The 15,645-nt window shown below is 29.2% G+C and overlaps 1 protein-coding gene across 1 annotated transcript; it reads left to right on the top strand.

The window, feature by feature from the left end:
* Nucleotides 1-882: 882 nt before the first annotated feature.
* On the top strand, nucleotides 883-1,711 carry LOC122513548 (piggyBac transposable element-derived protein 4-like). Its single transcript, XM_043629951.1, has 2 exons — nucleotides 883-1,584; nucleotides 1,700-1,711. Exons 1-2 carry the CDS (start codon nucleotides 883-885, stop codon nucleotides 1,709-1,711), a joined length of 714 nt encoding a protein of 237 aa, XP_043485886.1.
* The last annotated feature ends 13,934 nt before the right edge of the window (nucleotides 1,712-15,645 follow it).

Genomic DNA, 15,645 nt, shown 5'->3' with positions numbered 1-15,645 from the left:
TTACTGTTTTACCAGTTGATTCAACATGGAATTTGTTGTTTTATGTAACATAGCAACTAAATATCGGCAATTGTCTCAATATTGTTCAATAAATTGCCTTCATATTACACTGCTCTTCTACGTTACGCTCTCGTATAATTTCTTCGTGCATTGATTCCTGTAAACCCGTTTCTTTACTGCATATGTAAGTATTTTTTTATTTTGTGATTAGTTTTTGAATTTATCCATTCGTTATTTTTTTAAATAATAGAGTACACCCTAAAAATGTTTGGCCAGAAGAAAAGAAAGCGTGTTTATCTAAGTAGTAGTGAAGAGGAAGAAATAGAGCTTCTTGACGACATATTTTCCTCGTCTGAAGAAGAAAATTTAATTGTTCGAAAATCAAGACGCGTGTTGCGCTTATTAAGTTCAAGTTCCGGATCAGAAATTGGAGAGCAAAATAATTCACAATTACAAGAAAATAATGGCAATGAATTTACATCGCCAGATCCATTTCTAAACATCTGTTGGTCACATAAAAATTTAATTCCAAAAGTACACAACTTTAATGATAAAGATTCTGGATGCAAAGCAGCCTTAAACAAAAAATCAAAACCATTAGATTATTTTCAATTATTTTTCCCAGAATCATTAGTAAATTATATTGTAAATGAAACAAATAAATACCATAATTATTTAAAAGAAAAGCGTACATGGAAGGCTAATTCGCGAATAAATTCATGGTACGATACTAATGTAGATGAAATATACTGTTTTTTAGGTACCGTATTACTAATGTCACGCGTAAAAAAACTTTCTTACCCGGAATATTGGTCGAAAGACAAATTTATGAAAACTGACATTTTTCATGATATTATGTCTCGAGATAGATTTTTGAACTTAATGCAGTGCTTACATTTTAGCAATCCCGAGGTATTAAACTGTAGAGATAAATTGTTCAAAATTCGTGAACTAAATGATAGATTTCGATTGAATTTAAAGCAAAATTTCTACCCGTTTCAAAATATTTGTATAGACGAAAGTTTATTATTGTTCAAAGGTCGCTTATCCTTCAAACAATTTATACCATCGAAACGCAGTCGATTTGGCATAAAGTCTTTCATTGCTTGTGACTGTAAAACGGGGTATATTTTTGACATGTTAGTATATTCCGGTTCGGAAACAGAAATTTCTGTGTTTCAAGAAAATTTGGGTAAATCCGGTAATATAGTCATGACTCTCATGAAAGATTATCTCGGGAAAGGTCACAGTTTATATGTGGATAATTGGTACACGAGTCCGCTTTTATTTAACACATTACACTTGAAACAGACAAATAGTTGTGGTACCGTAAGAAAAAACCGCAAATATGTACCAATTATTTCAAACAAATTGCAAAAAGGAGAAATATCATTTCGATCAACTGAAACTTTATTATGTATGAAATGGCAGGATAAAAGAGAAGTTTGGATGTTGACAAGTTTACATCACGCTGATATCGTAGAAACAAGAAAGCTTCATTACCTTACAAAAACACCAATAACAAAACCAACATGTATACAGGATTACAATCATAATATGGGTGCTGTAGATAAGACCGATATGGTAATTAGTACTGTTGAGTGTATTAGGAAAAGTTATAAATGGTATAAAAAATTTTTTTTTCATTTATTAGATATAAGTATTTGGAACGCATATGTTTTATATAAATACGTATCAGGTGAAGAGTTAAAATTCGCGGCATTTCATTTACTAGTAATAAAACAAATATTTGGAAAATATTTACAAATTTCAAATGCATACCAAGGGAAAAGAAGTACCGACGATCCCTTACGTCTTATTGAAAGGCATTTTCCAAGTACTTATGTCAATCCGTCTGCGAAAAAAAAGAATCAAACGCGAAAATGTGTGGTATGCACTAAACATAAAATCCGACGAGAAAGCAGATATGAATGTAAAAAATGCGATGTAGGTTTATGCATTGATCCATGTTTTCAAATATACCATACACAAATTGATTATTAAATTTTTCTATTAAAATGTTATCTTTATTCGTTCTTTATGGTTTTATTATTTTTATTATGTTAAAATTATCAAAATATCCCGTTAAAGTTGTCATATCTTCTGTTACATTATAAATTTTTGATTTTTTCCTTTGTATTTATTTGCTTATTAATTATTGAAGGAATGTACAAAAGTTAAGTAAATTAAAATAGCTAAAAAAGTTACTTAATATAAATAAAAAAAATTGATATTTAAAATTTTTTTGCCATTATTACTTTTTAAACCCTTAGAATAGCATCAAATTTCCGGGTACTGTTTTGGTCACTGTCAGTGTCCACTAGTCAGTGAACAACTAGTCGCAGCGACCGACAAGCGAAGAACGCGCCGTCCATATCGATGGATTCGTCCGAGAGCGCGCCGCAGTCAAAGGGTTAAGCATCGACATAATCGTTCAGTTTGGCCAGATTAAATAGTATTTTTCGGATTCATTTAATTTCGTTTTATTTATATGTTTGGGTGTTTATTTAAATTTCAAGACCTACATTTTTTCTTTAGAAAAAAGGTTCTCTTTTTGTAACCGGAATATGATTAGGGTGGTTCCGTATCGGTATCGATGGGTCTTAGGGATATAAATGATCCGAGTGTTTATTTTAGGAATAGCAAGGCTTGCGTTAATAATCATATTTACAGAAAAACATAGATCGAAGAGAATCCGAAAGAATGTTTTAGGAGCTGGCTAAATCGGCACGTTGAAGAAAGACGCTAGAGATTAATGGGAAGTTTTCTCGATTTCCAGAACATCTTTTTTTGGAGAAAACTACATTTCCTTTACCATGAGAAACCTGTGCGGATCCCGGATATATACGAATGGACATTTTAAGTTCGACAAACAGACAAACTGCACAACCGGACGGACAGTACTACAAATTACATGTATTATTATTATTGGAAGGCACACTATAGGGATTTATATATACCAGTTTCATTTTGTTCGAAAATATTATTATAAGCGGGTCTATAAGCGGGTTTATAAGGTAATTAATATTTAGGATCGAAGTATTGTAAAAAATTATTCCTTGTTGTGTCTTCATAAACGAAAGTTGTTTTGTTCTAACAATCTATTGTTATTTAAATAATTAAGTGAAATATACTTTGTCAATATAATTGCTACATTTTTAAACTGTCACTATTGATTTTTTTACTTTTTTAACAATAGCTTCACGATACTGAAACTTTTACGAAAATAACTATCAAAATTTAGAAAAGTAATAATTATTTAATTACATACTATATTAGATACAATTATCTTATAGTATATCGAAAATTTTAATATGACATATTTGCCAACCAAATATTTTTTTATTGTTCGTTTAATGAAATTTTTAAAATAATCAAGTGTAGTAAAATATGATTTTAAAACATTGATTTCAGGCAAATGCTTATTATACTCTGTCCTATTTACACACACCGTAAATGCCTGTAGAATTGTACACAAGTCCTACCTATAAACTCTTATACTAGTAAATATTTACAAATAAGTCGAATTAATTAAATAAAATCTATTAAGTTAAAAAAATAAATAGATATCAGAAAATTTATGTTCGTTTTCATAAGCAAACAACGTATTCGTTTTTGCGACATGTTATAATTATTAAGTATCTAAAAATTATTTATTCTAAAAAATTTAATCAAGACACTTCTCTTTCGTTAAGTTTTATTTCATATTTCAATTATGTCGAAACGATGGGAAGAGGTAAACTTTCAAATAGTTAAGGAAGTGAATATAAGACCGTTGCTATTCTTGAGAAATCGATACAATCAGTGGGACAATCTTCCAACCCAGTGGGGATAAATTTTAAAAGATAGAAATCAAAAATGAATGCTGTCTTAGTCAATAATTACTCTTAAGAAGCAATCAACGTGTACGCAAGGGAATTGAATCTAGCAGTTATTTCTTTATACATAAGTAGTTAATTTGCAATTTCAATAACCTTACTCGAATTACATAATTTCTTTTAATTGTAACAGTTCTGTAACCGAATTTTTATTAAAACTGAAAATATATACAGTTCATTAACTTTAGCGACATTAAAAATTACGATTATGTTTGCATCAACATGTTAATTTTTACAGTGATTTTATTACATAACCTGCAATAGCAATAACACGAATTTGTTATTATTATGCATTACGTATTATATTAAAACATTATTTGGAAGAGATAAGTTCTGTATAGCTATATGAAATGCATTTATCTTATGGGAGGATTATAGGTAACCCTCAAAGCGCTGAAATGGATTTATTTGTGTTGACTCGTATAATAAAATCCAGGGATAGTGCAATTGAAGATAGCCTTTTATCCCGTGTAAACTTACTTAAAAAACCAGCTCAATACAAAAAATGGCAGAACAAATCAAAACAGGATGATCTTATACATTCTTACTAAAAAAATTTTTTTAATCTATCTAGGACAAACACAAAAACCGTTACTAAAAAATTCGAGACTGTACTGGTTCACCTTTCTTTTATTTGAAACATTTCAATACGGCACATTGCAATATGCGTGCATAATATTTAAGTATATATGTTATAATTATTTATTTAAATAAAACTACATTTATATGTTTTATGTGAAATTAATTTCCTCTGTGAAATTAATTTTCCACTGCAGTAATGATAATAATTGAAAAGTTTAAATATATGGAAATTTATTTAAATTATCTTCTTCTTCTTTTTATTAAGACTTTGTCCTGTTATAGCTTTTATTGCTATTTCCAAGAGCGCTTTATTGTTTTTACCGAGGGTAGTATTTTAGCCTCACTCCAATTTAATATTTAAATATGTTCCTGATATATATATAAATTGAGAAAATTGTATATTTTTAAACAAAATATTAAGCGTATCATTTTCGTAATCATACCATCGTATAATAATTGTAAGATTAAGCTTATTGTATTACCCCGATTGCTCATAATTACAGTTTATCAATATACCAACTTTCATAAAAATATCCGATGCATCTTACTTACTTAAGTACTTAATTCCTGTTCATTTAAATTAATTAAAGTATTAGTTAAATAATGCCTGAATAGATATGTTTGCGACCACCTGCAACCTGCATAAACTTATTCCTCAGTTTTCAAAATCTACAAATAGTTCTCTAACTGTATTTTAATCAAAGAATTTTACTAAGCTTTTACATTACATTCATTATCATCAAGATTTTCTTCAAGAAATATATTATCTATATAATGTTAACATTGTATATATAAAATATGTATTATAAATTCTTTTATAGATATTTTTAATAACAGATAAAAACTGACTTTCTTTTAACAAAGTTAATGATGCTTAAAACAAGCATTTTGTTCTTCACACGGAGGTAAACGAGTCAATCCAGTAAAAAAACATCACTATTGCATAAATTTATAAATTCAAATAGAAATAAATGAAAAAAGTTTTCTTCTCCGATAATGAATGCTTTATTGTCAGTATATCTAACTAAACAGTTTAAAATTTTAACTTTTAAATTTTCTTCTTAAGATTTTAATCGCGTTTAGGAGATTTAGGATAACTGCGGGTTGTCAAAATTCTACTTCTTTAACTCCCAATACACTTATATAAACAGTTAACATCTCTGGAGATATAAACAATTCAAATGAACTAGCTCCGTTCATAAAAACACATTCAGGAAGATTTCTTGGATTTTATACCAATTGGATCTCGATTTACAATAAATTTTAATAGAAATTTTTACTGTCTCATGTCATTCATATATGTAGAAGCTATTATTATTAAGCCAGCATAAAACGATTTCTATGAAATTGATTTAAGCTTCTTACACGATAAGCTAGATCCGTCTAAGCAAGGTTTTAGGTATTACATTTAAAATAAAACAAGATATTGTATATATCCGTTCTTATTGTTAGATAAATCTAATCATAAATTAGCTAATAAAACTATTATTAATTAAAAAATCGTTTTATTTAAATAATAAACTAATTTCTAATCAAATAAGCTCGATATAAAATTTACGCTCCTAAAGGTCAATCTGTGGTAAAAACTTCATTAAAAATTGATAACTTTATATTACACAATAATTGTTTCTACATGAAATAGTTATTACTACTAGACCTACCATCACGTCATATGTATCAATTCCTACCATGAATGATCAAAAAGATCATCCCATAATAAATGTACTCCCTCTGTCCGAAAATATGATATACATTTACAAATTATTCTTGTTCGAATTTGTGCTATATATAAATTTAATCTTTGTTTTTAATTTCAGTCGCTGATGATATATACATTTACAAAATTCAAAATACAAACTAATTGTAATTAGAGTGGAACTTTTGTCTTAATGATACGAAGAATCTTATAGGAATGTCCTCTGTCATTTAAAACAATTAATTCATTAGATGTTTGTAATATTACAAAAACGTTATCAAATTTCAATTTTTTTAAATTCATTATATGCATTTAATCGTATCGATCAAAGTTTTAGGTTTCAAAGACTGCATAGGATTGAAGAATCCTACATCTAGAAAGGTTGAAGCATTTATTATTAGCAGCTGTTAGAGTAGGTTAAACCGTCAAAGATATGCGCTTAAAATCTATTTTTTTATTTAAAATTAGAGATATAAAAATGAGTAGATTTTTGCTTTTTTTTCATTTTTTCCTTTTTTCCCTATTTTTCCTTCTTTTCTTTTTTTATCTTTTTCTTTCTTTTTTTATCTTTTTTTTATCTTTTTATCTTTTTTATCTTTTTTTTATCTTTTTATCTTTTTTATCTTTTTTTTATCTTTTTTTATCTTTTTTATCTTTTTTATCTTTTTCTTAATCTTTTTTTATGTTTTTTTTTATCTTTATTTATCTATTTTTTCGTTTTTAAAATTTTTTTCTCGAATTTTTTGTTTTCCCTTTTAACCCTTTCGCTCCGACGGGCGTACATACGCCCTGGAAGAATGACTATTTATGTACGAAGAGCGTATATATACGCTCTGGATAATTGGGCGCGCGTGTACGAAGAGCGTACATATACGTTCATACAATATATATTTTTACTTCATACTTTACTTGAAATACTAATAAAACAAAAATAATAAAATAATAATAATAAATAATTTAGAGAACAAAAAACTACATCTAATTACTTCGTGATATTCCGTACTTTGGTGTCAGACTTCAGTGTCAACTACTCAGTAATGCACTCCGTTCACAGCGATCACATTTTGACGAAAACGCTTAGCGAAAGGATTAAATTATATTCATTGTTTACAATTTATTCGTAGACATTAGATATATTTCTTTTTTTTTTGATTAATTTAAAATAACATGTGGATGGTTATGAACTATCTTTTAGGGTTATCGTTTTCTTTTACAATTTTTATGTATTTAAGTTCACCGGATGTTTCCTTTTTAGTCTTTTTCTAATGTGAGTAGATAACGTTTCTGCGGCTAGTTGGTGGCAGTGTACTGCGGGGTTCTTCTTTTTTTATATTTTGTTGTCAAATTTTCTATTTCTTCCATCATTGTCCATGTACAAGGTCCCTGCGTATATTTCATTCCGTATGAATTACATGATGCGTCGACTATCAATCTTAGTATTTTCGATTGCATTTATTTTAACTTTATTATATAATTCATTATTGCCGTTTTCTATAGTGATATCCCAAAGGTCCATTATTGGTTTTATAATGATTTTATAAACTGTTAATTCACTTTCTAGGCTGAACTTGGATTTTTGCCTAGTTTGTCGAATAATAACTATTTTATTTAGTTTAATATCCAAAGAGTCTTTTTTTATACAGTATGAAAGCGAAGTGGATGTATTTGATTGTGTTTATTTTTATCCTTTTTTCTTTTAACTATTTTTTTATTTTTCTTACATTTTCTTGTAAAAAGGTCATTGCTACTGCTGAGTCAGAATGATTGGCAGTATATAGCAGTTTTCATAGCAAACGTTAGTATTTGACTTTAATCAGTAGTTGGAATATCAGCTGTATAGAGTGTGTAAGGGTCAAATGTATCACTATGGGTCAAAGGACACTTTTCTTTGCGATACGCCAGCTTTGATTTCTCTAATTTCAAAGTACACATCATTGATTTTTATAACAAAAGTCCTGCCCTTTAGATATGGTGCAAGTAGATTGTTGTGCATTTGCATTGGTAAGAGGGTTTTAGTTGTATCTACGAGCCCTGCATGTTAAAATGCTTAGAATGCTTTTCCAATGTCCATGTAGCTGAAATTATTTGTAAACCCTATACATATAATAGTAATTTTGGCATTACGAACTTCTGCTTAGATGGATTTGTTACCAATCGATTGAAAGTAATCATGCTATTTCTGTGAGGTAATTTTTTGTCCTGAAGTTGCATAATGGCCGAAATTTGAAATTTATTGGTGTTACATTATACTGTAACTGTAGTTGCTTGAATGTGTTCGTGGCCAATTTGATTATGTAGATAGTCTTTAATGTCATTTTTTAATATAAATGCAGTACCTTCGTGTGCCTACTCCGATTCATGTTTTGTGTCGTATATATTGTAATATTAGATTTTTATATAGCTTCTATAAATGAAGTGTGTATGTGGGTTTCCAAATGAGGAGTATATCAATATTGTTATTGTAAAAGAATATTATTGTCTCTACGACCCTTTCTTTCACTCTTTTAGCGATCCACAAAGCTATTTTCAGGATAGCTCTATTTTTATTTCTTAGTTAGCACGTTTGTGAGAATTTGTAGCTTAGTTATTGTTTGTTATTTTAGTATTGCGTTTTATTTTACTATAATTTTTGTTAGTATTCTGTATTTCTAATTGATTGTATGAAAAGTTTCTTGATTTCTGTAGCGTCATTTGTTTCCCTTTCGTTTATTAATTCTATTGGAAGTCGTCTTTGCATAACTTCTAAAGTCAGTAAAATTTATATTTTCCCCACATTATGTTTGAAACAGAGTACCTACGTATTATCTCTTAAGTTACCTCTTTTTTGTAGTATACTTTGCTGCGGATATACTCTGCTTGGAAGAGTTGAGGAGAGTTATTTTGTAACTACTTTCTTATCTCACAGCCTTTGTAACTAATCGATAGTTGTTCCTTTGCAATTGTAGCATTTTATTGACTATCTTTCTTAAAATGGGGCAGTTAGTTGACAGGTGATTTTGTGCACATCTTACGCACGTAGGTGTTCTTATTGCAATCATTTTTTGTATGTCGTATTGCTGAAATCTTATGCACTGCTACATATCTTTTTTATGTTGTGGTGATTCTACGCTTATTATAGTGTTTAGCATTTTGTTATACTAGAAATATCCTTGTTATTGCTTCCGAACTAGAGTTCCCCCATGAACAACGACAATACTAGTTTCATATTAAATTTCGTCATGCAATTTACTGCTCTTATCTCATGTTCTAGCTTAAAATTCTTCTTGATGGTTGTATTGGCTTATTTTTGGACGTAAGTTTCTGATGACTGTTTTGTAACTTTCTTCCGTCTTCAGTTAGTATGTGTGATGACTGCGTTTTTTGACTTTTGAACTTTTTTACTTTTACGAAATATTTCAGGAGATTTTAGTTTGTATTTTAACTTGATGCAGTTTTATTTGTTTTTAAATATAGTTTTTTGTCTCTGTGCTGTATAATTAAGCAACTCAATAAAAGGTTTTACTATTTGAGCTACAACGTAAATTGATTGTGATTTAATAAAATGAGCTGTTGTTGTTAAGTTCTTTAATTAGGTTTATCTTTACCTCTTCTTCCAATGAGATAAACGAATTTGACAGTGATATTTCTTGTAGCCAGGGTTCCGTCTCGAAATCGCTTGAATTAGAGATTACTTTACGATTTTTACTTGCTTTAACTCCATTCCAGTTATTATTTCGATTGTCAGTATTTGTTTTGCTACTATTTTCTTCGTAACTTTGTAATCCACAAAATCGAACTTGTGTTCGAATTTTGGGAATCTAAGATTCGTGTATGTTTAACTTATAATAATATTTTTTAAGATATATTTATCGCCGTTGGCTATAATTTTAATCGATATTCGGTAGATTTCATGGCATTATTAGAAGATCGAACCATCACAACACTCGCTAGCTGTAGTTTACCTGTTTACTATAAACGCTTTAAAAAGTTTAAACAATGCTCGAAAAAAAGTCGAAACAGGTCTTCCTGCTGTAACGGCCTTGCTGATCGATCAGAGATATTTATGTAAATTTCTGATCGCAGATAGCTCGAAAACAGACTAATCGATAATCGACGATTCAAAGGGACATTTGTAATTTTAGCCAAATTTTCTAAATAATCGTGTTAAATAAATTGCTTTAAAATCAGCTTTAATCTTTTTAATAGCCAGTGTGTTTTAACTTCTGGCCTTTCTTCAATTATAACAACTTTTGCAATAAACTTGTAAATTCCATATTAGTTCAGTGCCTCGATTTAATATTCCTTTTTTACAATCTAATACTACTTTTAACCCTTAGCGCTCCGCACGTTTTTGTACCACTGCCTACCAGCAACTCGAACAGATTTTCGCAGCGGAACGAGTATGAAGAAGGAGTTTTATTTTAAGTGAGAAGAATTACACGTGCTTGTGAATATTTTTGATTTTATTTCTTTTATACACATATGCACCTTCTTTTTGTAAATGAAAAATAGATTAAAAATTTTTTTTTTCTTTTTTTTTCCTAGTCATGCTAAAAACATTGGGCGCCGCAGCGAAGCCTACGGAGTTACGAAACAAATGACGGACGGCTCCGTAGCGGAGCCAACGGAGTGCTTAGGGTTAACAAGATCCCTTACATTTTTTAAAAATAGCGGATATTACATTATTTAAAATAAATACAATATTTTTCTTATAAAAGACAAATGTTTGCATATTATCATCCGTTGCTTTATAATAATTACTAAATACAAAGTAAAGCTACTTGATTACTTCATTATTTACTTATCTTGTAATCCTAAATGTTTTTAAGAATATATACCATTTTTTTCGGACAGAAAGAATTTTTTTGACAGTTAAACGTAGATAATAGTTAACTTTTTATTAAATTGGAAATTTATGTCAATGGACATTAAACCTTGCAAAACTTTATATATACCTATCTCTACTAGGATTGTATTAAGATGATTGATTTTTAGAAAAAAGTTATATTATCGACAATTATCGTAGATAATAGATTGGAAGATAATGTAATACGCATTAGATTATTAATATTATTTAATACATTATATAAATAAAACGTAGGTAATAAAATGTAATACAATACTGTAGTAATAAATTAACGCGTTCACAATTAGCTGAACTACCAGTTGCAAATATAAGAAGTAAAAAATTGATGACAAAGATCTATTGTTTTCTGCTATTTTAATTAAATTATTCTCCTCGTCATCATCGTTGTCAGAAAATTCTAGCTCATTGGATGTGTCAAATGTCATTATTTTATCAATATTATATTCAGTTTCAAAAATTTATTGTTTTTCGAAATCCGAACACTGCCCCTATATGCTACTAATTTCTTTCATTGATGTCACATTTTTAGAATGTTACAACATTTTACGAATAAATGAGCAGTTTATTTTAATAATGACCTAAGACTTTTTTTTTGCCGCGAAATGTTTTTAATGACATTTGACTTCTAGTTGTAAATATTATTACTATAAACAAAAAAATATATTAAAATGAATTTAGGCTTCTTTCGAAATAAACGGCTCAAATATTCACTAGAAAATAATATACTAAATAAGAAATTAAAAATTTACATCGAAATATGGTTTGCTTATTTTTTTTTTCTTCAAATTAGTACTGACAACTTAATATTCGATAAGGAAAACTCTTTTGGACTTTTGTACTATGATTATTCTCTTTCCTACAATTATAAATTTGTACTGTAACACCCACCTTCACTTTACAGTCAGCTTACACATTTGTAATGAAAGACACTTTCAGACAATGTAATAAAAAGACTCATACCGCTTTTAGTTTGTTCTTCAGAGAGCACATTTAGATAATCTTATTTTTTGTATTGAGAGTATAAATTCAAAAGGATAAATGTCTTCATATATTTTTTGATTGGTCTGATTGACCGATCGTAGTAAATGGGACAGGTAAATAATTTTCTTTAAAAATTCTATGAAATTCTAAGAAAATACATTAATGTAACCAAGTTGTTGCGAAGCTGACAACACAGTAACAGTGACAGTGAGTTCTCGACATTAGATTGGTGAATGATTAATCACTATATGACACGATGCCTAGTTTCTTTCCTCTCTACAATTGCATCATGTTACTTTTAAATTTTTGTAATTACCTACCTAAAGACTCTAATTGATTGAATAAATTAGAGATAATATTTTGTTGATCTTTTATATGTGTACATATTTCAAAGCTACCGATATTCAATCGTACAGATGATTATAGTGCTGTTAAATATGATAATTAGGTAATTAGGCAATTAAAATAGAAACCAGAGGATAAAAGTGAGTAAAAATAGATTGTATAGTGTAGAGGTTAAGCAAACTACTCTAACATCGAACTGGTCGAACTCCTTTATACGTTTACTTATGCAAAATAGAACATTGATTTTCCAATTTCAAACACGGACACTTTGCTTAACCTACACTATTTGATTTGCAAACATGTTTTTCTTAAATATGCTTTTATTCTACCTTTTTAATAATACGATTACTATCAGAATAAAATGAAACAGTAATAAAGTTTCGTTAGATTCCGGTAGAAAAATGAAAATAAAGACAAAAAAATTGTTTCCTTTTAAACAAATAAGCTTTTTACATTGTATCCTAACATTTTAAAATTTAGTGTTACAAAGGGATTTAAAAAAAAAAAATTAGTAAAATTTAAAAACATACTAATGACATTGAAATCCTGTAAAAAAAATTTATTTGAAGGGGTTATACGCAGTTAGAATTTTTAAAAAAATCAATTTTTTTTTTTTTTCATTTTCGGAATGTACATATATTTAATATATTCTCTGAAAATTTCAAATCGATCCGACAAATATTCTTCACTTCATGTAAGCTGCAAACAAAAATTTTTAACTATGTGTAAACGTATCTTTGAAACTTTAAACGCGTTTTTCTCAAAACGGTATTTTCAAAGTCGGTGATCTCGATTTTTCAAAAACAGCTTAACCGATCGGTTTCGAATTTTTACACAATCTTCTTAGATATATTCCTCAGGTATTAACTATCAGGAATAATTTTTAAAAAATTTATTACTATTTTTTTGTAACAATTTAGAGCGAAAATTTTAGTCAAAAACAACAACTTTTTTTCAAATAGACTCCATTTTGTCAAAATCAAAATTTTTATTATTCCTTGGTTTTAATACCTGCATTAATCTATCCTTTAAAAGAATCCACCATATATTTTAATTTCAATAATCCAAACCGCCAAAATGAAGATACCGCCAAACGTCTTTTTTTAGAGGACGTTCAGGAAATCATCTACAGGAGCGGTGCAGATTAATATTTTTACATAATCGACGCGCTATTGTATTCTCAAAAGTTGGCTCTATTTGAATTACCATCACTTTTGTTTAGAAATAAAAACTGTTTCTAGAAAAAATTCATGAAAATACGTTTTTTCGAGCCTCGCAACTGCGTATAACCCCTTAAGAAACAATGTCTCCTATCAGATACAGCCCTTAAAATAATGTAACATTGTCCTAAGCATTTTTTTCGTAAGATAAAAAATAATGAAGTTATATTACCAGCTCGTAATTGTTACAGACTAAGCCTGTATTTACTAATAGATTACGTTAATGTTAAGTTAGATTATATGTAATTGTGAAATGTGAAACTCTTCTTGGCTAAAAGTCATACTTTTCCGGCATATTGCTTTGAGACTGATGGGTCAATCAACTACCCCTAAATGAACTTTTTGAATGCACTTATCACAGCAGGATTTGTAGGGCAATTGTTACCACTCTCCAATAAGGTAAAAGACCTAACCATGAAACATATGTCCCCTCTGATGAGACATTCCAATAGATAGAAAATATTTTAACTACGCATTTATTTAATTTAAATATAGAATCACTTTTATAAATTGGAACATCCGAACAAGTAAATACAACAATTTTACTGCTTTAATCATCACTGTGACTTTTAAGAAAAAATAAATAATTATTCGTTCGCTTGAAATGCATAGAAATCCCCTTTCACTACATTGAATAGATAAATTGTTTGCAAATTTTGCAATTTTGTTTACAGTTATTAAAACAGCAAATTTTTGATAACTTTTTATATTGATATGATAGTTTATTAGTTGATAAATAAAATTATATTATCTATTTATGAAATTAATAATTAAATTATTGAATTTGGAATTTTCCTTCTTATTTAAAATCCACAATCACTTGGTTGCCAACCCAATATTAATAGCGTCTTAATAGTACGTACAGTAAATTTTGAATTGACCGTGCTTATGAGACAAAAAAGATCTATTCCGTAATTAACGGTTTACTTTTATTATTGTACAGCTTTATGAGACACGCGAATTATTAATTAGTTTAAACAATAAAATATAATAAAAACTACTTTTGAAAGAGTATGTAATCGTTTAAAAACAACTTTTTATATTCTTTTTTGAACTTCAAAAGTTAATATTTGCAATTTATTTAATTTTAATGTAGGTATACGTATAGTTGTATTAATCTAACTTAAAATATTGCCATAGCCATTGTCACCTCTAGTCATTTAGGGAATATCGAAAAGTGTAAATATTCGCCCCACCCCTCTTTAAACCGTTGCTAAGCACGCCCTGCAAAGCCCGCTAACAAAACCGCATTTGCTATTCTCTTCCGCTGGAGAGTAAACGCCCCCACGAGGACAGATATTATACAAGAAAACAATATACAGGGTGATTTATTAACTCTTGCAACCAAGATAGTTCTGAAAGTATGATAGTAGCAGAAAAGTTTATAGAACAAAAGTTGCATGAAAAATTCGGAAGTATAATATGACGTTAGTTTATTTTTTGCTAGGTTTAGTCGCTTCAGAAATTTAAGAGTCATTTTACAACTACCTACCGGGAAAAAAGAAAAAAAATTGTTTTAAATTTATTATTTATAATTTATGTAAAAATAAATTGGAAAAAAAAACTAATCTATATAATTAAAATATAAATCGGACAAATGTATTTATATAAACCGACCCAAACTTTACGGACAACCAAATAAAATATACAAATTTGCAATACATTAATAAAAGACTATCACATAATGAAACGTGAACAGTAAAGTGCAATTTTACCGCTTGCGGCACCAGGTAACGTAATACGAGACAAAGCGGAGAACTTTGAAAACTAAAATACAAAGAGATAGAAGAGAAGAAAGAGTAGTAGGTTTATATTTGCTTTAACACGTTCACGCCGGGGTGACCCACCGGTGGATCGCACGTGTCTGTTCTGTGGGGCGGCGCGACCCACCGGTGGGTCGCACTTGTCCATTCCCGTGGGGCGGGGTGACCCATTTGTGCGTCGCACTTAACTATTCCGTGGGGCGGCGTTGCTAGCAACGATACTGCCCCGTCTCACGAAGCGTAACGCGGTAAGACGCTCCCGCCTCAGGCGGCAGAACGCAGATTTTCGCCCCGGCGTGAACGTGTTAATGGAACATTCTAAAACTACAAAAAC

This window comes from Polistes fuscatus, unplaced genomic scaffold, assembly GCF_010416935.1.
Source record: "Polistes fuscatus isolate 324 unplaced genomic scaffold, CU_Pfus_HIC Scaffold12, whole genome shotgun sequence".
Classification (NCBI taxonomy): Eukaryota; Metazoa; Arthropoda; class Insecta; order Hymenoptera; family Vespidae; genus Polistes; species Polistes fuscatus.
Note: the sequence above shows the minus strand (reverse complement) of the source record. Positions and strands in the feature narration are given on the sequence as shown.

Coding starts and splice junctions, on each gene's coding strand:
- LOC122513548 (XM_043629951.1), top strand. CDS start 883: ATGCAGTGCTTACATTTTAGCAATCCCGAGGTATTAAACTGTAGAGAT.